The sequence below is a fragment of the Molothrus ater genome, chromosome 25, assembly GCF_012460135.2.
Source record: "Molothrus ater isolate BHLD 08-10-18 breed brown headed cowbird chromosome 25, BPBGC_Mater_1.1, whole genome shotgun sequence".
Classification (NCBI taxonomy): Eukaryota; Metazoa; Chordata; class Aves; order Passeriformes; family Icteridae; genus Molothrus; species Molothrus ater.
The window spans coordinates 3,234,621-3,256,331 of NC_050502.2; the positions used below are offsets into that span (position 1 = coordinate 3,234,621).

Sequence of the window (21,711 nt, forward strand, 5' to 3'; positions counted from 1 at the left end):
CAATTCCAGCTGGAATCCTGGCACCAGCATCACCCAGTGTCCCTCCAGGCTGCAGCCTGACCTGTGCTGGCTGTGGGCAGCAGCTCTGCAGATCCCTCAGCTCCCAGCAACAGCTAAGCCCAAAATATCAGTGTTTGGGGGTGAAAAACACCATAAACCCAACCTTCTGCTCCTTCTGGCTCCCCAAAAGCTGCTGTGAGCCCCAGCAGGGCTGAGGTAGTTCCTGCCAATCTCAGTGGCAGTCTGGGTGTTACAGTAAGAGCACGAAGCCGTGGTAGAGATCAAAGGTGGTGGTTTCTGGTTTTGTTATCCCACAGAAGTTGGGTTTCCTTGCTGGGTATCCTCCCCCTGAGAGAGCTGCCAGCTCAGCAGCCCCAGTCCTGAGAGCCTAAATCGCCTCCCAGGCTCTCTGCCCCAGGGCTGAGCTTCCCCCCAGCCCAAATTCTGCATCTCGAGCTTTCTGCTGCCAGGGGGGAGCTGCTCCTTCTGCTTTTGCTTTTTCTCTCTTTAAAAACTTTCCTCAAAGCCCTGAGCACCCAGTGCTGTACTTGCTGCCAGAGAAAATAATTAACTTTCCTCATCATCTGCTGTTGGCCAACATGAGGAGGCCAAATCCCAGCTGAGCACCAGGGTGGAAGCATGTCCTGAGCACAGCAGGACAGAAGGACGGACACCTCCTGAACACAGCAGGACAGACAGACAGTCATGTGCTGGGACTAAGGAAACAATCCTCACTGGCCTCTTTCTTGGGACAGGAAAAAAATTGTCTCTTGTCACAAGGAGGATGAGCACCTCCTCCACAGGCCTTCAGCCTCTCACAAGGCCCAGGGACAAGCCTTGAGGTGATGTGAGGGACCTTAAGCACAAAAAGGGGCAAAATTAAAACAAACTCTGCTGTAACTCCATTTGAATTGCAGAAGCTTTCAGAACTTTCCTCATTTTGTTGTGGTTGTAGTTTTAACACTTGTTATTGAACTCGAACTGGCTGCACCGCTCAGGCCCACGCAGCTCCTGCCTCTCTGTGTCCTAGATTTTGGCAGCACATGACTGAAATTGGGGCTTTCGTCGTGAAAGAGGCCAGGGGGAGCAACAAAAACAGGGCTGAGAACCCCAGCTGGGCATGTAGGTCATGGAGGGCACAGCCCTGACTTTGCAGAGCTGCCAATTCCTTCCCTCAGGCGGTGAGAGGCTGAGTAATTACCAGAGCTTGGTGTTAAAAACGGGACCACAGTCCTGGTACTAAAGTGATTTCAGCATTTATTATAATAAAAAGGCCCAAAGGAATGGGTACTAAAAGTGATTTCAGCATTTATTATAATAAAAAGGCCCAAAGCAATGGGTACTAAAAGTGATTTCAGCATTTATTCTTGTCACAGACACATTTTATGAAAAATCCTTTCCTTAGGATTTTCCCTCCTGAGAAGCTGAGAGGCCTCAGGAACAAAATGTAACCAATGGTTATCTGCTGCTGTGGGATGCAACAGGTGCATCTGGGATTGGGCTCATGTGGTTGTTTCTAATTAATGGCCAATCACAGTCAGCTGGCTCGGACTCTCTGGTCTGTCACAAAATTTTGTTATCATTCCATTCCTTCCTTTCCTTGCAAGCCTTCTGATGAAATCCCTTCTTCTATTCTTTTACTATAGTTTTAATATAATATATATAATAAAATAATAAATCAAGCCTTCTGAAACATGGAGTGAGATCCTCGTCTCTCCCCTCATCCTGGGACCCCTGTGAACACCACCACATATTCTAAAAAAAGAAAGGCCTAAAGCAAGGGGTAGTAAAGGTGATTTCAGCATTTATTATAATAAAAAGAATGGCCCAAAGCAAGGGGTACAAAAAGTAATTTCAGCATTTATTATAATAAAAGAAAGGCCCAAAGCAAGGGGGCCTGGGCCCAGCAGGAGCGCTCCTGTGGAGAATGCTGCAGCTCTTCAGCAGCGATGTCCCCGATGTCCCAGGGGAAGGGCACAGCTCCCCTGGCTCAGATGTCCCTTTTTATCCTGTTTGTGTCCCTCTGGATGGGTTTCTGTTTGGATCCTTCATTTGCATTAAGGTTTGAGGCGTTTGATTGGCCATTTCAGCTCAGCCCAGGGATGGCACCCAGAGCTCCCCAGTGTTAGGAAAATTAATCTACAAACACCAGAGGTTTGTGTACAAAAAGGAGACAGAGGAGTCCTTTGACTTTATTCCAATAAAGGGAGAGGCCATGGGGCATTGCCCTGGGGTGTCTCACATTTTTGGAGGATGCAGCCTCCTTTTTATCTCAATTTCCCAGCTGCATTTCCCTTCTCTTTTTCCCCATTGGCTGAGGTACCTGAGAGGTTCACACCTCCCGAAACACCTGATACCAGACTTCCCTCTAATGTACAACCCTCCCTTTTCATTTTGAATTCTTACAGAATTTAGGGGGGTTTCTCCATTTCTGAGGTACTTGAGAGGTTCAGACTTCCCAAAATGCCTGATCCCAAAGATTTCCCTCAAATGTATAACCCTGCCTTTTTAATTCTTATGGAATATGGGCGTTTTTCTTCCCCATTGTTTCTTTCATCTTTCAATATCCAACTTCATTTATCAGCAAACCTGAAGTTTATTTGTAAAAGCAAACATATCTTTCCATTCACCAGTCAGTGGAATCCTTCCCATTGTTTATCTCCCAGCAGAGCCACAGCTTGTTTGTAAAGACAAATCCTCCATTCCTCTCACCAGGGAGTGCACCCCCAGCTCCCCACCTGCACCTCCTGGGGCTGCTGGAGGGCAGTGCAGATGCTCAGGGATGCTGATTTAGAGGTTTAACACCAGCAGTTCTCATTTTCTGCCATGTGAGCTGTTGCCTTTGGCCTCTTGGCAGGGTCTCTCCACCATTTCATCACACCCTGAAGCAACCAAACCATCTCCTTTGCTCCAGAGCTGGACTACAAAGTTCCTTTCCTGGCAGCAGCACCAAATTCACTTTTTTTCTGAGCTGAAATTTGGTTTCCTGACTCTTTTGCAATGCTGAGCCCAGCTGCTGTGACTGGCACATCTCACACACCCTCTCCTCAACCTGCTGGGTCTGATTTTCAGAGCACTGAGGAGCAGCTTTGCCTTTCCTGGTTGGAAAAGCCTGGAGCAGGATTCCTGTGGGCTTGTTACACTTTGATGGAGCAATTTCTGAAGAAAACCTCACTCTGAGCGAAAATCACATCTCCTTCTTCTGCTTTCACAGCCAGATTTGCATCACCAGCTGTCCTTTCACAGCCAGCCCTCAGCAGGATCCCTGCAGCCCCTGGCCTGAGCAGGCTGATCCAATGGATTTTCAGAAATCCAGCATTTTCCGAGCATTAAGCAATTTTGCCATGTGCAGGCCAAGCTTTGCATCAGGAAATCCTGACATTCCCCTGATATGCCTGGTCTAATCCTTAGAAAAACACAACCACCAGCTGATTTTGCACAGAATTTTTGCCTTTTTGAGTTGTGCAGCTTACCAGGAGGTGTTCCCAGGGTACAAACCAAGCCAAGCCAACCTCCTTGGCCAAGAGAAGGAGGCAGCTGGCTGCAGAGCAGTCCTGAGAACCCAGGCATGGAAAAACAGCCACCATCAGTGGCAAATTAGGGCGATAAACAGTAAATTATCTCCATCATCACAAAACAAAGGGCAGGAGTGAAACAGCAACCAGCTGAGGGCTCCTCGGTGCCGTTGCACAACGCTCCTTCCTCCTGCGCATCCACACCAGCCACAGCACATTTTGTGCTCCTGGGGATGTCCAGAGTTGACCAACACCATGGGAGCACAGCAAACCACGGCTGGAGGAAGGGGCTTCACCCCCATCCTTGCAAGAGCAGCAGAAACTTCTTGTGTGCACAGATAAGAACAGATAAGAACAGAGATCTTCGTGATTCATCCCCTCCCCAGTGATCAGCCTGGAGCAGAGCCAGACTTTTGATCAAAATCATCTCAAAAGCAAGAAATATATATATTTTTAATTTTTTTTTTCCTTAGCAGGAAGCTTGCTGCTAAAAATAGAGCAGGTGGGGTGAGGAGAGAGGGGTATTTTTCTACTAACTGCTAAAAATTTCAAATGTTGCACTGAATTGATCACTAATTCCCTTGGAGTCAGCAGGCCACAGGTCCCCCCAGGTTTCCATGCTCTGCTCCCAGTGCAGCTGACTCCTGCAAATAATTGTGGCCATCACCTCCCTCAGGTCCCAGACCAAGATTTTGGTCCTCAATCCAAGATTTTATATCCTGGCTGTCCTTGGGTTGTTTTTCCCAAAGGTGATGGAACCACAGAATGATTCTTGAATCCTTCCAGCCATGATGTGTGAATCCATCTCATCTTCCCCAGCACAAAATTGAATTCCTTCCTGCTGCTTGTCCCGTCCTTACCTGCTCCCAGGGGGCACAGAGCCCCCAGAATTCCAGCACCTCTCCTCTTCCCTCTCTGCTGCTCTCTATCCAATTCATTTACAGCTCCCTGTGAGCAGATCTGCCCCGAAATTCGGGTTTCAAACCTAAAAGCGCCAAAACATGGCCCCGTGTGAGTAAGTCTGTTCTCACCCCCACCCACACTGCCCCAGCTATTCCTTTTAGCACCAACAGCTTCACAGAAAACAGCCCTGGGTTTCATCCACCCAGGCACTGAAAGCAGTGACAGAAAGAGAGAGCCTGGGGCCAAAAACCCTCCAGGGCAGAGGGACAATTCTGCTGGGGAGGGAGGGACAGGGGAGGGTGGAGGGGGTGGCACTGTGGGCAGCCTTCTTCTCCAGGGCTGGGATGTTCAGGAAAGCCTGGGAAGGTTCAGAGCCACCATGGGAAGCTCCAGGACCACCCTGGGAAGCTCCAGGACCACCCTGGAAGCTCCAGGACCATTCTGGAAACTCCAGAGCCATTTTGGGAAGCTTCAGAGCCGCCATAGGAAGCTCCAGGACCATCCTGGAAGCTTCAGGGCCACTATGGCAAACTTCATGACCACCCTGGGAAGCTCCAGGACCATCCTGGAAGCTCCAGAGCCACCATGGGAAGCTTCAGGACCATTCTGGGAAGCTTCAGGACCACCCTGGTCAGCTCCAGTACCATCCTGGAAGCTCCAGGACCATTCTGGAAGGCTCCAGGACCATTCTGGAAACTCCAGAGCCATCATGGGAAGCTCCAGAATCATCCTGGGAAACTTCAGGGCCACTATGGGAAACTTCAGGACCACTCTGGGAAGCTCCAGGACCACCCTGGAAAGTTCCAGGACCACCATGGGAAGCTCCAGGACCACCCTGGAAAGCTTCAGAGCTGCCATGGGAAGCTTCAGGACCACCATGGGAAGCTCCAAGACCATCCTGGAAGCTTCATGACCACCCTGGGAAGTTTCAGGACCATCCTGGAAAGCTTCAGAGCCACCCTGGGAAGGTCCAGGACTACCCTGGAAGCTCCAGCACCACCCTGGGAAGCTTCAGGACCATCCTGGAGAGCTCCAGAACCATCCTGGAAGATCCAGGACCAACATGAGAAGCTCCAGAACCATCCTGGAGACCTGGTGTCCACAGCTGGTTTCAATCCAGTGCCCAGCTGGTGGGAATGGAGAGGGAAATGAGCCATGGGTGCCTGCTCAGCTCTTCCCTCCCCAAACACACACAGAAAACATTTCAAGCCACACATCTTCCCACCGGGGTTGAGATTTGTGTCAGTGAGCACCGTAATTTCCAAAACAGGATCTCTGTAACGAAAGAAACCCAAACCTCATCCCCCCCGGAGGCAAACTGAGGGTTCACTGCCAGGATTTGCGTTTGTTTAGAGAATCTTTTTTTGGGTTTTTTTTTCCAAAACGTGGGACCTACGCAAGCCCGTGAGACCTCGGGGGATGGAAACTGCTGCCGGTGCTTCACACCCTCCACAGCTCAGTGTGCCCTGTCTGACACCTCCGGGGGCTGCAGCAGCCACGGGCAGCGGGACCGAGCACAGCCCGGGGCAGTGCCAGGCATCAGCTGGCACTGAGGTACTGGAATGTTCACCAGTATTGGAATGTTCACCAGTATTGGAATATTCACCAATGTGAAAAATGTGATATTGGAATGTTCACCAGTATTGGAATATTCACCAGTATTGGAATATTTACCAATGTGAAAAAAGGGTATTGGAATATTCACCAATGTGAAAAATGCACTATTGGAATATTCAGCAATATGAAAAATGTGATATTGGAATATTCACCAATGTGAAAAATGGGTATTGGAATATTCACCAATATGAAAAATGTGATATTGGAATATTCACCAGTATTGGAATATTTACCAATGTGAAAAATGCACTATTGGAATATTTATGGGTATTGGAATATTTACCAGTATTGGAATATTTACCAATGTGAAAAATGCACTATTGGAATATTCACCAATGTGAAAAATGTGATATTGGAATGTTCACCAGTATTGGAATATTCACCAATGTGAAAAATGCAGTATAGGAATATTTACCAATGTGAAAAATTCAATATTGGAATATTTACCAGTGTGAAAAATGTGATATTGGAATATTTAACAATGTGAAAAATGGGTATTGGAATATTCACCAATATGAAAAATGTGATATTGGAATATTCAGCAGTACTGGAATATTTACCAATGTGAAAAATGGGTATTGGAATATTTATGGGTATTGGAATATTTACCAGTATTGGAATATTTACCAATGTGAAAAATGCACTATTGGAATATTTACCAGTGTGAAAAATGTGATATTGGAATATTCACCAGTATTGGAATATTTACCAGTATTGGAATATTTACCAATGTGAAAAATGGGTATTGGAATATTTAACGGTATTGCAATATTTACCAATGTGAAAAATGTGATATTGGAATATTTACCAATGTGAAAAATGCAGTATTGGAATATTCACCAATGTGAAAAATGGGTATTGGAATATTTACCAATGTGAAAAATGCAGTATTGGAATATTTACCAATGTGAAAAATGTGATATTGGAATATTTACCGGTATTGGAATATTTACCAATGGTAAATGGAGGTATTGGAATATTTACCAATGTGAAAAATGCAATATTGGCATATTTACCAGTATTGGAATATTTACCAGTATTGGAATATTTACCAATGTGAAAAATGCAGTATTGGAATACTTACCAGTATTGGAATATTTACCAATGTAAATGTAAATGTTTTTTTGCAAATATTCAAATGAATATTATATGTGCTGTGTTAGAAAGCAATGCTGTATTAATTCTCTTAAGTAGTGTGTTAAATATAGTTTTAGGTTATAACAAAATGTTAAAATAGAAACTGTGCTATGTAGGATACTTTTTTTTCCTAAAGAAAGGACTCACACTGAGACAGCAGCCACGGGACACCCAAATCTTTCAGAGAAAGAGAATTTATTGCTCCATTATCAGGAGAAATGAACTTCTTCCTGCCTTGCTAGGACAGGTGACGCCGTCAGGATTCAGAGGAAGAAGCTGACCCTGCCCAGACAGAATCCTGTGTTTGAATGGAATTTATGCATCATGGATGAGGTGTATGAATATGCAACAGGCTGTTGCTTTTAAGGGTTAATCCTCTGTTAACGTGGGGCCTTTCTCGGGCTTATTTTGCCCAGAGTGCTGGTGCAGTTTCAGTGTAGATGTAGTGTAACATAGTATAGAACAATATAATAAACCAGGCGGACACAATGTCTGTCTGTCTGTCTGTCTGTCTGTCCCCTGCCAGCACCTGGGCACGGCATCCGCGGCCCCGTGTGCCACAGCATCACCCACAGCATCACCCACAGCATCATCCTCAACATCCACAGCATCATCCCACAGCATCCACAGCATCATCCTCAACATCCACAGCATCATCCTCAGCATCCACAGCATCATCCTCAACATCCACAGCATCATCCTCAACATCCACAGCATCATCCTCAGCATCCACAGCATCATCCTCAGCATCCACAGCATCATCCTCAGCATCCACAGCATCATCCTCAGCATCCACAGCATCATCCTCAGCATCCACAGCATCATCCTCAACATCCACAGCATCATCCCACAGCATCCACAGCATCATCCTCAGCATCCACAGCATCACCCACAGCATCATCCTCAACATCCACAGCATCCCACATCACCCCATAGCACCCCACACCATCATCCATGGCACCCCACAGCATCCACAGCATCCCCCAGCACCATCCACATCATCCTATATCACCCCACAGCATCCCCAGCATCATCCACATCACCCCCCATCATCCTACATCACCCCATAGCACCCCATACCCTCCCAAAGCATCCCACATCACCCCATAGCATCCCACACCATCATCCCATACAATCCCATAGCACCCCACAGCATCCACAGCACCCCATACTCTCCCAAAGCATCCCACATCACCCCATAGCATCCCACAGCACCCCACATCATCCACATCACCCCCCATCATCCTACATCACCCCACAGCACCCCATACCCTCCCAAAGCATCCCACATCACCCCACAGCACCCCACATCACCCCATCCCCTCCCAAAGCACCCCACAGCACCCCAAAGTCCCAAAGCCCCAGCCCAGGGGTGACACATGCTGGGGAGGGAAGGCCCTGTGCAGCTGTCCCCAAGCAAAGGGACGTTGTGTCCCCAGAGAACATCCAGGGGAGCTCAGCCTTTCTGGTGGAAAAAAGGGCAATTTTAGGACACAGGGAGAGCAGCTGGAGCATTGAGGGGGTTCTTCACAGCCACACAAGCAACAGGAGAGACTGGGTGACTCTTGAAGTGTCTTTAATCCAAAGGACTGAAGAGCAGACTGGGAAGATTAGTATAAGCCAACAGACAAAAATAATTATTAAAAAATAAAAAAAAAGGGGGGGGATAAAAACCAGTTTTCAAAACAAATTAAAATTCCATACAGTGTCTAAAAAGATCACCTAAAAACTAAACCTTAAAAAATTGTTTTTCCCCATTCAAACACATTTAACGAAGTGAAACATCGTGACAAAATAATAATAATAATAATAATCATCACCATCATCATCATCATCATCATCATCCATGGACTAAAGACTTCAGAGCAGCTGCAGGAGCCACACTGGGGGGGCTGCAGCACCCCCAGCCCCAGCCAGGGAGGGGTCAGTGCTGCCAGCCTGGCCCCAGCTGTGCCACCTCCAGCCCTGCCCTGGCACCCCCTGTCCCCAGGGACCCCCCCAGGGCAGCAGCTGGGGATGGGGTGAGGGGGGGACACATCCCTGCAGAGCTGGGGGGACAGCACAGCCCCCCCTGAGGTCAGAGCTGCATTCCAGACCACGCAGGGGCAGCCAGAGCAGCTGTGGGCCCACGGACAGACACACACCCCACACGGACAGACAGACAGCGCTGCCAGGCAGAGCCACAGGCAGGGCTGGGGTGCTGCTTTTTGGCTCCTGTGCTTGATTTGGGACCCCCCCCCAGGGCAGCAGGACAGGGAGGAGGGCAGCTCTGCTTCCCTGGAGCCCATCTCTAGCCAGCATCCACACAGGGAACACACTGTCTGGGTTTCAGCTCTACAGTAGTTTTTAAAAAATATTTATATGTTATATACCCTAAAAAGGTCACCACAGGAGTTTCCATGTCTTTGGAAGGAAGGAGGAGGAAAAGAAAAAAAAAATAATATATATATAAATCAAAACTGTTTCACAAAAGAAAAATAAAAATCCAATTATTGGCGGTGTTCACCTACAGGACAAAAAAATCCCTGGCTGCAGGTGTGGATCTGAGGGGGAGGATCTCACCACCTGCTCCAGAAAGGTCAGAAACACAGGTGAGTAGCTAAAAATAACTAGTCTGGTATAAATGTCTGAATTCCATGCGCTCGATAGAACAGTCTGTTTCTTTTTGTCTTTTTTTTTCCTTAAAAAATATATATATATATATATATATTTATAATTATTGCTTTCTGGAGGGCTGGTGGGCAGGGCCCTCAGTGGGGCAGCGTGGTGGGCTCAGGGGGGTTGGCTTTCTTCCTCCTCTTCATCAGCAGAGGGTTCGAGGAATCCTCGATTTTCTTGATCTTGATTTGTTCGTAGTCCACCCTCATGGTGGCCAGGGCGCTGGTCATCTCCTCCTGTGGGCAGGGGACACAGAGACATCAGCACAGCCCCCCCTGGGTGAAATATGGTCACCTCAAGCCAGGTCTCTAAGCTCTTGGGGATCTATTTCACACCCAAGATAGCTCAGCTAGCTTAGAAGGCATAAAATCAGCAGGATGGCTTCTGTGGTAGTGTTGGAAACTGAAAAGTTTTAATAAAAGGCAAAATAACAAAACTCTTTATAGAGAAAAACTGAGCCAGGTGCAAGAAGTTCTTGCTCCTGGTAAAACACCTTGTCACAGACATCTTTTATGGAAAATCCTTTCCTTAGGATTTTTTCTTCCTGAGAAGCTGAGAGGCCTCAGGAACAAAATGCAAACAATGGTTATCTGCTGCTGTGGAATGCAACAGGTGCATCTGGGATTGGCCTCATGGGGTTGTTTCTAATTAATGGCCAATCACAGCCCAGCTGGCTCAGACTCTCTGTCCGAGCCACAAGCCTTTATTATTCATTCTTTCTTATTTAATTCTTAGCCAGCCTTCTGATGAAATCCTTTCCTCTATTGTTTCAGTATAGTTTTAATATAATATATATCATAAAATAACAAATCAAGCCTTCTGAAACATGGAGTCAAATCCTCGTCTCTTCCCTCAACCTGAGACCCCTGTGAACACGGTCACAACACCTCACAAAATTAATTTCTTTGCTCTCTTTTTTTTTCTAGTAAATTGCTCAGGCAAAACTTTTTGGCTCCTGTCCAATTGGCTCTCCTTAATTTTGAGGTGAAGTCCCCCAGGTCCTATGAGGTGTCTTTTCACCTAACTGAGGAGAGAAACTTCTGGGCTCTTTTCCTTTTTGAGGAGACAAAGGAGAGTTTTGTCACTCTGTCAACAAGGGGCACATTCCTATACCAGGGTCCCCAGAGCAGCTGGGAATAAAACAAAAAATAAAGCAAGGCCTGAGTGTCCCACTGCCAAATTTTCCAGCTCCCTCCCAAGCAGAGATCAGCCCCAGAGCCAGCACGCCCACAGCAAACTGGAATTGTGGAATTGGTCAGGCTGGAAAAGCTCTCCAGGGTGATTGAGGCCAAGCCTGCTCTGCCCTGTGAGGGTGGGGAGGGCTCGGGATGGAATTCCCAGAGCAGCTGTGGCTGCCCCTGGATCCCTGGCAGTGCCAAGGCCAGGCTGGCTTGGAGCAGGCCTGGGACACTTAAAGGTGTCCCTGCCCTGGCATTTGAGGTCCCTTTCAACTCAAACCATTCTAGGATTCCATGGTTAACCCAGCTCCACCACTACATCATGTCCCCAAGTGCCACATCTATGCAGTTTTGGAACATTTCCAGGGACAATGAACGAGCCTGGTCTGCAATACCCAGGAGAGGACATTCCCCAGATGGCAGAGGGGTGCAGAGCTTTGCAGACAGGGACAGAGAGAGGTTTTACCTTCACATCCTCCCACAGGTCCTTCTCCTCCTTCAGCACACGGCTGGTGTGCAGCGGGGTCTGGGGCACCTGCATGGATTGCTGCCAGGAGAGGGGAGGAGCATGAGCTGGGAGCCACAGGCATGCACGCCATTCATGCCATCCATCCCGTCCCGTCCCATCCCATGGATCCCATCCCATCCCATTAACCCATCCCATGGATCCCATCCCATCCATGCATCCCATTGATCCCTTCCCACAGATCCCATCCCATCCCATTAACCCGTCCCATCCCATGGATCCCATCCCTTCCCAGGGATCCCATGGATCCCATCCCATCCCTTCCCATGGGTCACATTGATCCCATCCCATGGATCCCATCCCATCCCATTAACCCATCCCATGGATCCCATCCCATCCCATTAACCCATCCCATGGATCCCATCCCATCCCATCCCATCACATGGATCCCATCCCATCCCATCCCATCCCATCCCATCCCATCCCATGGATCCCATCTCATTAACCCATCAATCCTATCCCATGGATCCCATCCCATCCCATTATCCCATCCCATCCCATGGATCCCATTCCATCCCATCCCATTCCATCAATCCCATCCCATTGCATCTCATCTCATCCCATGGATCCCATCCCATCCCATGGATCCCATCCCATCTCACCATGATCCAGGGGTGGTTCATGAACTCCGTTATCGTCATGCGCTGGGTCGGGTCTGTTTTCAGCAGGTTTCGGATCAGCTGCTTCACTGCAGGGGTTGGGGCAGGGTCAGGGGCCAGGAGCTCCTGGGGGGCTCTCCTCAGCTCCAGTCCCAGCCCCAAAGCCCCTGTGTGCCCTCCCATGTGCCACACACCTGACCCTGCCCAAACCGTTCAGCAAATGCCTCTCCAGCAGAGCTGCAGATGCTGAGAGGTGACCCCTGCCACAACCAGGGGTTTGAGCTCCTCCCAGCCCTCTAAAGGAGACCTCAGCCTGGGGACAGGCCCCACAGGGACCACGTTTACCTTCCTCTGACACCTCGGACCACTCAGGATTGGGGAACTCGTACTGGCCCATTCGGATCCTCTTCTTCATGCCAGGAGAGATGGCCAGCCCGTGGTTGGAGTAGAAGGGGGGGTACCCGCACAGCCTGCACCAGGAGGGGGAACAGAGTCAATGTGCCACCCCAAAAACCTCCCCAGGAGCACCTACAGGGCACGAGGCAGTGCCAGGAGCAGGAGCTGAGCCCTGCAGAGGGAGAGGAACCCTCAGACTTACAGAATATACATGATGACACCCAGGGACCACATGTCACAGGACTTGTCGTACTTCTCTGGGCCCAGCACTTCTGGAGCTGGTAAAAACAGAAATAAAATCCTAAATCCAAGTGTAAGAACTGAGTGAGAGGGCTCTGACACGCCATGGAAACACCAAGAGCCACTGTGGGAAGCGCTGCCTGTAGCAGCCCCCAGCTCCCTGCTGCAGGCTCCAGGCTGGATGCAGAGGTGAGGGGCTGCACATGGCATCCTCCAAACCCCCCTAAGTCCTACAAATGTGTTATAGAAACTTCTTTGAGCCAGGTCTTATATGCTCTCAGAGGCCTATAACACACTCAAGATAGCTCGGCTACCCTTGGAAGCATAAAAATCCCCAGGATGGCTTCTGTGGCAGTGTTGGAAACAAAAAGGTTCAATAAAAGGCAAAATAACCAACAGAGAAAAACTGTGCTAAGTGCTAGACGTTCTTGCTCCTGGTAAAACACTTTACAAAAACAATTAGTTTCTTTGTTCTCTTTTTTTTTCTACTAAATTGCCCAGGCAGGACTTTTTGCCTTCTGTCCAATTAGCTATCCTTAAGTTTGAGGTGAAGTCCTTTGGGTCCTATGAGTCTTTTCACTTAATCGAAGAGAGAAACTTCTGGGCTTCTTTCCTTTTAAGGGGACAAAAGATAGTTTTGTCACTCTGTTAAGAGGGGGTACACTCCTACACCAACTCCCAAGGCCAGCCCCCAGGCACTCACCTGTTGGGAAAGATGAAACAGGAAAGCCTTATAAATATGATTGTCTGGCAAAAGATTTTGAGAATATGGAAACTATAAGTGAGATTGAAATGAAAGCAGGCTTTGAGATCCCTCAGTTACTGAACAACTGGAAAACAATGGTGTGGCCAGCTGAAGGTGATCCCCTTTTGATGGAACAACACCCTCTGCTTGTAGACAGGCCCAAGGGTCAGAGCAGACCCTACAGCTTGGCAGAAGGGGCCCAAAGAGGAGTTTTTAGGGTTTAAAATGTAACACAGTATGGTAATGTAATGATTCTTATAGGCTGTATGGAAATGCTACAGGATTTGTATCTTGTATTAGATTGGTCAGTGAAAATTAGAATATTCAGCACAGAAGATGATTTATTGTATTGTAATGGGAACCTCACTCTCTTACTCTCTTATCCTCTTTTACTCTCTCATCTTCTTTACCATGCTCTTGCCTTCTCTCTCTTTACCATTCTCATTACTTCTCTCAGGCCTGCTCTGAGCTGTGGCTGGCAGGTCCCAGCAGGGCCCTGCACCCAGGCCCTTTGCAATAAACCACAAATTCCAAGACCAGAAGAAGGTTTATTGTATAGTAACGGGAACCTTGCTCTCTCATCCTCTTTACCACACTCTTGCCTTCTTTCTCTTTACCTCTCTCTTTACCTCTCTCTCCCTCTCTCGGGCCTGCTCCAAGCTGTGGTTGGCAGCTCCCCCCAGGGCCCTGCACCCAGGCCCTTTGCAATAAACCACAAATTCCAAGACCAGAAGATGATTTATTGTATTGTAATGGGAACTCCACTCTCTTTACCTCTCTCTCCCCCTCAGTCCTGCTCCAAGCTGTGGCTGGCAGCTCCCAGCAGGGCCCTGCACTTGGCCCTTTGCAATAACCCACAAATTCCAAGCCCTGCCTTCAGAGACCTCTCATCTGCATCCATCCCCACCATCCTACCCCTGATGCTCCTACACTCACCCACATAGTAGGGCGTGTAGCAGGGCGTGGCCAGCGAGTTGTGCGTGGTGGTTTCCTTGGCGAAGCCGAAGTCAGTGAGTTTCAGCACGGCGTTGGGCCTCTTGGAGGTGTACAGGAGGTTCTCTGGCTGGGGACACACAGGGGACAAGGAGTGAGCTACCAATGAGGGTGACCCCAACACCCAACACAGCTTTCCTGGGGAATATTCCTCCTGAGGCATCCAGGATGCTGCTCCACAGGGTTAGGCCTGGGCCTTAGCTTAGGAATGTGCTGAGCTCTGCTGTGGAACCCAGTCCTCTTGGACCCACCTTGGGTGACAAGCAGGAAATCAGGGATATGGGATTGAGAGGAATAGCAGATTTGTCTTTACAAACAAGCTGTGAGGCTGCTGGTGATAAAACCTCTGGAGCAGCTCTGCCCCTTGGAGCAGAGTGAGCAGGGGGATGTGGAAACACACCCCCACCCTGCAGGAAACAGCAGGTTTGGCCATTTTACCAAGATTTAGACAGAAAAGGTAAAAGAAAGAGGTACCCAGACTGCCCACAACTCTTTGTTCTTATTGTCTCATATTGAACTAAATCCTAATCGTCCAAATTTTTATTACTGTAATTGTATTACTATTTTTATAACCATTTTATTACTATTAAACTTTTAAAATTCTAAAAACAAGTGATTGGCATTTTTCACATTACACTAAAAAGATAGTACACTAAAGAAATACTACAGAAAAACCCGTGACTGTCTCCAGACAGTCACAACACAGCTTTTTTCTAATAGTGAATGAGTCTAAACAGGTACTTTTTCTAATCAGTCAATCAGTCTAAACATCCTTCTTCTTCAGTCAACAATCCCCATAACACATTCCACACGTGCTAAACAACAGCAGTAGCAAGCAGAGATAAGAATTGTTTTCCTCTGAGCTTCTCACTGCCTTCCCCAGGAAAAATCCTGGGAGAGAGAATTATTATCTCTGTTCAGAGAATGTGGATGCCTCATGGAGCAGCAGGGCTGGGCCCTGGCACTGCCAGGGGGGCTCAGGGTGGTACCTTCACGTCCCGGTGCGCGATGTTGATTGAGTGCAGGTACTGGATGGCTTCCCCAATGCTCTTCATGATCTCCGAAGCCTCTGAAGCAGCAAAGAAACCATCAGAAGCCTCCAGAAGCAAGTTAAAAAGGGCACTGCTCCCTGGGGAGCTCTACAAACCAGGAGCCAAAGAACCTGGCTGAGGTCAAAGGGGTTTGCTGTGCTTGAAGTCCCCCTTTCCGTAGAGCCTGTGTCCCTCCCCATCCCTGGGGAAGGAGCCTGCAGCTCCCAGAAACTCCAGGGGAAGGGATGGGGCAGAGCCCAGCCCTGACCCTAATACCAAGGAGGGGCTTGCACTGTTTAGGACACCCAAGCAGCAAAGAATGCAGCTGGGAAAGGTTTCCCCTTAGGATGGGAAATAAGGGGGCAACGGGCTCAGAGTTTGGGTTGTGTGGTTGCTTCTCGTGGCCAGAGGAGTAGAGGGAGTGAGATCTATGAGACCTTTGAGAACCACAGCACATGGACTTAACTTTTTGAGGGAGGTGGGTGTTTCTGACAGGACTGGGATGGACAGGAGTGTGGGAGCAGCTGAGAAAATACCCCCTAACCCTATTCTCAAGCAAACATGAAAAGCAGGGCCCCTTGCACCCACATCCCTCATTCCCTGAGTGCAGAACTCTGCTGGGGATCCAGAAGAGTCCCTGAGGGGATGGAGGGGACTGAAAAACCAGGGTGTTCACTGAGGGGATGGACTGGACTGAGAGGCCAGGGTGTTACACTGAGGGGATGGAGGGGACTCAAAGGCCAGGGTGTTACACTGAGGGGATGGAGGGGACTGAGAGGCCAGGGTGTTACACTGAGGGGATGGAGAGGACTCAAAGGCCAGGGTGTTACACTGAGGGGATGGAGAGGACTCAAAGGCCAGGGTGTTACACTGAGGGGATGGACTGGACTGAGAGGCCAGGGTGTTACACTGAGGGGATGGAAGGGACTCAAAGGCCAGGGTGTTCACTGAGGGGATGGAGGGCACTGAGAGGCCAGGGTGTTACACTGAGGGGATGGAGGAGACTGAAAAACCAGGGTGTTACACTGAGGGGATGGAGGGGATGAAAGGCCAGGGTGTTACACTGAGGGGATGGAGGGGATGAAAGGCCAGGGTGTTACACTGAGGGGATGGAGAGGACTCAAAGGCCAGGGTGTTCACTGAGGGATGGAGGGGATGAAAGGCCAGCAGGGTGTGGGCTCATACCCCGTTCTGTGAAGGCCTGGTCTCCCCTGTCCTGGATGCGGCTGAAGAGCTCCCCACCATCCAAGCTGGAAGAGAGGAGATGCTGTTGCACACCATGGCTTGTTGAATTTGTAGGCAACTTCCACATGGGAAGAGATGAGAATCTTGACTCCACGTTTCAGAAGGCTGATTTATTATTTTATGATATATATTATATTAAAAGGAAATGATATATTAAAACTATACTAAAAGAATAGAAGAAAGGATTTCATCAGAAGGCTTGCAAGGAAAAGAATGATAATAAAATCCTGTGACTGACCAGAGAGTCTGAGCCAGCTGACTGTGATTGGCCATTAATTAAAAACAACCCCATGAGACCAATCACAGATGCACCTGTTGCATTCCACAGCAGCAGATAATTATTGTTTACATTTTGTTTCTAAGACCTCTCAGCTTCTCAGGAGAAAACATCCTAGCAAAAGGATTTTTCATAAAATATATCCATGACAGTGGTTCCATCTCCCACCAAACCCTCTTCTGCTGAGCAGGAAACAATCCCCTTCTCCATGCAGGACCTTGGGTTGGTGTTCTGGGGCGTTTCAGAGCCTCCTCCTTCCCGAAAGGAGCAGGGCAGAGGCTCAGTGTTGGGCGGGTGTGGCCGCCCCAGCAGCCACAAAAACACATTTACAGTAAAGGCAGCAAATGTGGCTTGAAATTGGTGAGAGCACTCCCAGGACACGTGGCCTCCTTTTGCTCACGAGCCAACTGCCTCAGCAGCACATGACCCAGCACAGAAGTGCTGAGCAAAGCTCAGGGTGAGACACCAGCAGTGTCACAAAGGGCTCCCCAAGCTGGGGCACAGAGGCTGGACCCCACTGCAGCACAGCCAGGTCCCATGGGAGGTGTTGGAGAACCACTGGTGGGTTCCCTCCCCAGGTACCCTCAGGGAAAATGCAGCTCCCACAGAGATCAGGACTGAGGTATTGGCAGAATTCTCCATGAGAGCAGGGAAAATGGCACTTCCTGGCCCTGCCTTATCTGCCTGAAGCAGGAACAGTTTGGCTTTCTCAGCACTGCTGATAGCATCTCCCTGACATTCGGTGACATCTGCAGCAGCAATAGCCTGCAGCTCTTGGGACCCTCTGCTGCACAGAGCCTGGGAGGGGGGGATCCAGAACAGTCAGGAGGGATCCAGACCCTGTCAGGAGGGATCCAGAGCCTGAGAGGAGGGATCCAGAGCCTGAGAGGAGGGATCCAGAGTCAGTCAGGAGGGATCTAGAGCCTGGAAGGAGGGATCCAGGGCCTAGCAGGAAGGATCCAGAGCAGTCAGGAGGGATCCAGAGCCTGAGAGGAGGGATCCAGAGTCAGTCAGGAGGGATCTAGAGCCTGGAAGGAGGGAGGGATCCAGAGCCTGGAAGGAGGGATCCAGGCCTGGCAGGAAGGATCCAGAGCAATCAGGAGGGATCCAGAGCCTGAGAGGATGGATGCAGAGCAGTCAGGAGGGATCCAGAGCCTGCTCCTGCTGCTGGAAATCAAACCCTGCCTTGTGAGGGACATTACCCCAGAGCATCCCTCGCTCACGCAGACAGTCCTGGGGACTCTCCTCCTACCCCTCAGCCATTCTTTCTCTCCCTGCTGCCTCCCCTTCCCCATCCCTGGCTGCCCAGAGTGCCAGGGAGGTTCTCAGGTGCCTGTTTCCCCCAGGAGCTGCTCTGGGGGCTGCTGTGCCACGTGCCCTGGCACTGCTCCTGCACCCGCTGCCCCCCGGGCGATCTACCAGCTTGCCAGAGGAGAGGTTTTGGCAAGGAAGCTGCATCAAATCACAGCTGCGGTTGGGATGTGGTTTCAATACTTTCCCCTTCATCCCTCCTCCTCGTCCCCAGGTTGATACCAAGCTCCTACCCAAAGCAGAGCTGCTGCTGCTGCTGCTGTTGCAGGCGGTGCCAGGGCGGCACCAGCGCTGCCAGCTCGGTCACTGTCCCACCACAGCCTGCCAGGAACCTGCTGCCTCCCCCAGCTTTTGGTGGCCAAAGGCAGTTGGGTTATGACCCACCTGTGAGAACCACAGGCTCTGAGCTGAGCATTTTCAGGATGACTCAGAGCCAGCAGCCCTGGCTGTCCCCATCCCTCCCACACCACCCTGCCCGGGACGCCATCCCCACAGCTGCGTCCCCAAGGCTGGAAGGTGCCCACCCCCCTTTTGGCAGCCCCCCAGCACCCTGCAGTGCCCGTGGCCCGGGTGCTCACCACTCCATGACGATGAGCAGACACTTCCTCCCCTGGTAGAGGTTCTCGTAGACGTCCATGATGCGCACGATGTGCGCGCACTGCGACGCTCGCCAGTGCAGCTCCACCTCCCTGCGGGCCTTGGGGCAGTCCTGCAGCATCTGCGGGAGAAGGGACACCCTGTGAGCCCCGAGACGCCCCCGGGCAGCAGGGTCATGACCCCCGGGTGGCTCTGTGGCCACCAGAGAGGACGCGGGGGCGAGCACCGGGTGCTCCCTGCGGGCGCACAGAGCACTCTGATCATGCCTCCATCCCCATCTAGTGGGAACTCTGAGATGCCGTTTGCCCTCAGCTTGCCCTTCCTGTCAAGGTTCATAAAAGCTTATTCAGGCTCCCAGTGCCCCACCAGCAAGACCTACTGCATTTATGAGCCATTGTGCACCCTGATACCTCCACTGTTGCACCCCTGGGTGCCACCGAGCATCCTCAGCCTCACCTTTGCTTTGCTGCCCTGCATCATTTCCCAACCATCAGCTGCTCCACAAAAGCTCCCTCACCACAAATTCAGAGCCCACCAGCATCCGTGCCTGGGGAGGGCACAAAGCAAACATCCAGATGTTCCTTAAATTACAGCTCTTTAATGAGCCCCGTGCCCTTTCCCAAAGACAACTCAGAGTTCCCAGGTGCAGGAAGGATTTGTTTATCTGCCATAGACTATTAGTTATGATGTTTGTCAGGATAAACAGCCAGCCTTAATTATTGTGTTCCTAAATATAGAACAACAAACGTGTCTGTCTTGAGCACAGCTCATTTTCCTTCCTGTCTCCAGCAGCCTCTGGAGCAGCTCTGCCCCTTGGAGCAGAGTGAGCAGGGGGATGTGGACACACACCCCCACCCTGCAGGAAACAGCAGGTTTGGTCATTTTACCAAGATTCAGACAGAAAAGAAAAGATTCTGACCCCTCTGGGCTCTCCCCAGGAGCAGAGGAGCATCAGCCCTTGGATGCTCTGCAGGACCCAGGGGGGTTCTCAGTGCAGTGGGGATCTCACAGGAACAAGGATTAACTCCCAAAATCCACACAGTGCCCATTTCCAGATGGAACACTCCCTGATGGTGCTGCCCTGGCAGAGCAACCCTGCACAGAGCAGCACTCATCCTTTGCCCCAGGGAAAGGCACAGAGAGGATTTGCCCTTCAGCCACCCACCCAAAACACCATCCCAGGCTCTGGTCACACCTCTCCCACCTCCTCTCCTGCTTCCCCAGGCAGAGGAAACCTGTGGGAACCTGTGGGAGGCACCAAAGCCCCAGAGGCTCTGCAAGGAGCAAAGTGGCCAAAGCCAACCTCTGCACAACTTGAGATCACTCACACCAACAACCCTGGGGCAAAGACAGGGCAGGAGGTTGGACTTGGACACCCTCTCCTTGCTCCTCTATTGCTTAATTACCCCAAAAACTGCATCCTGCAGAAGCCAAAACCATAAGCAAGAGCAACACCAGCCCCCTGAGGAGCCATGCAGAGGGGGCTGGAGAAAAGCCTGGCTATTTTTTGCAGCCCCACTCTGAAGAGCCTGGCGAGGGGAGCCAGGAAGCTGAAGAGAAAAGAGAAAAACAAAACAATTTGTAATTATGCTCCGGGAAAATGGACCAGCAGGAAGCAGCTAGTTAACATCATTCTGCACAAGACAAACAGCAGAGGTACAGCAAAATACATCCCGTTTTTAGAGGTCACTCTGAGTGCTTTCATAGGAGGTTAATTGGATTTCTAATGAAGTAGGAGGCAGCAGCAGCCTCCATTACCTGCCCCAGCACGGCCCTGATGTTTTTTTTGTAGCCAGACAAGCTCTGGGAGCAAAGAGCTGCCCTGGTGCTCTCAGAACACCCAGCTGTGATCCAGCTGCTCCCTCCATCCCCTGCACCATGGACAGGTGATGGAGAGGCTTCCAGAGGAGCAGATTAGGCCTCATTAAGGCAATGGTTTGGTTAATTTAGGAAATGTTCCTGGTGGCAGCAGTGTGAGGGGGAGCTGAAGGCCACATGCACTCCCCACTGCTGCTGCAGGAAGGATTGAAAAGTGTATTTGACTCTTATGACCTAACACTGTCAGGTTGTAAGAATATTTCCTCTAGGATTTTAATGAGCTCTCAGTATATTTTATGATATTAAGAAAGCTGATAGGCCAAGAAACACTTATAGTGTATTGTAATTAGGAAATAGTTGCCTTCTGATTGTGCTGGTGTGAATTGTATATGAAGGGTGCATGGTCTCACCCTTCACATGAGATTGAAAATGGAATAAAAGTTTTTAAAAGACCTCTCAGTTGCCCCATCTCTGGGTCAGAAAAGAGCATAATCCAACAGGCAAGAATATTTCCTCTATGATTTTAATGAACTCTCAGTATATTTTTTGATATTAACAAAGCTGGTAGACAAGAAACAGTTATAGTGTATTGTAATTAGGAAATAGTTAACTTCTGATTGTGATGGTGTGAATTGTAACACCTCTATTGTCTCACCTTCACATGAGACTGAAAATGGAATAAAAGCTTTTAAAACATCTCTCAGTTGCCTCATCTCTGGATCAGAAAAGAGCATAATCCAACAGGCAAGCCATGGCATGTCGGAACCCAGCACATCCCTCTGGCTGTCCAGAACAGCCCAGACCCTGCCAGGGGGCTCAGAGACCCTGGCACAGAGCCCAAAACACTTCTGGGTTTGATTATGGAGCAAATCACCAACCTTAGGTGAAGATCAGCAAGCCACAACAGTTTAGGTAGAACAATAGT

The 21,711-nt window shown here is 49.7% G+C and overlaps 1 protein-coding gene across 1 annotated transcript; it reads right to left on the reverse strand.

Annotated features, from left to right (window-relative positions):
- Positions 1-8,731: 8,731 nt before the first annotated feature.
- MAPKAPK2 (MAPK activated protein kinase 2) lies at positions 8,732-19,089 on the reverse strand. The gene is made up of 9 exons (XM_036398572.2): positions 18,950-19,089; positions 16,724-16,788; positions 15,497-15,576; positions 14,451-14,577; positions 12,732-12,807; positions 12,479-12,603; positions 12,137-12,222; positions 11,475-11,555; positions 8,732-10,066 (listed from the first exon to the last, which is right to left on the reverse strand). The coding sequence occupies exons 1-9, from the start codon at positions 19,087-19,089 to the stop codon at positions 9,923-9,925; spliced, it is 924 nt and encodes a 307-aa protein (XP_036254465.1). The 3' UTR covers positions 8,732-9,922.
- Positions 19,090-21,711: the final 2,622 nt, after the last annotated feature.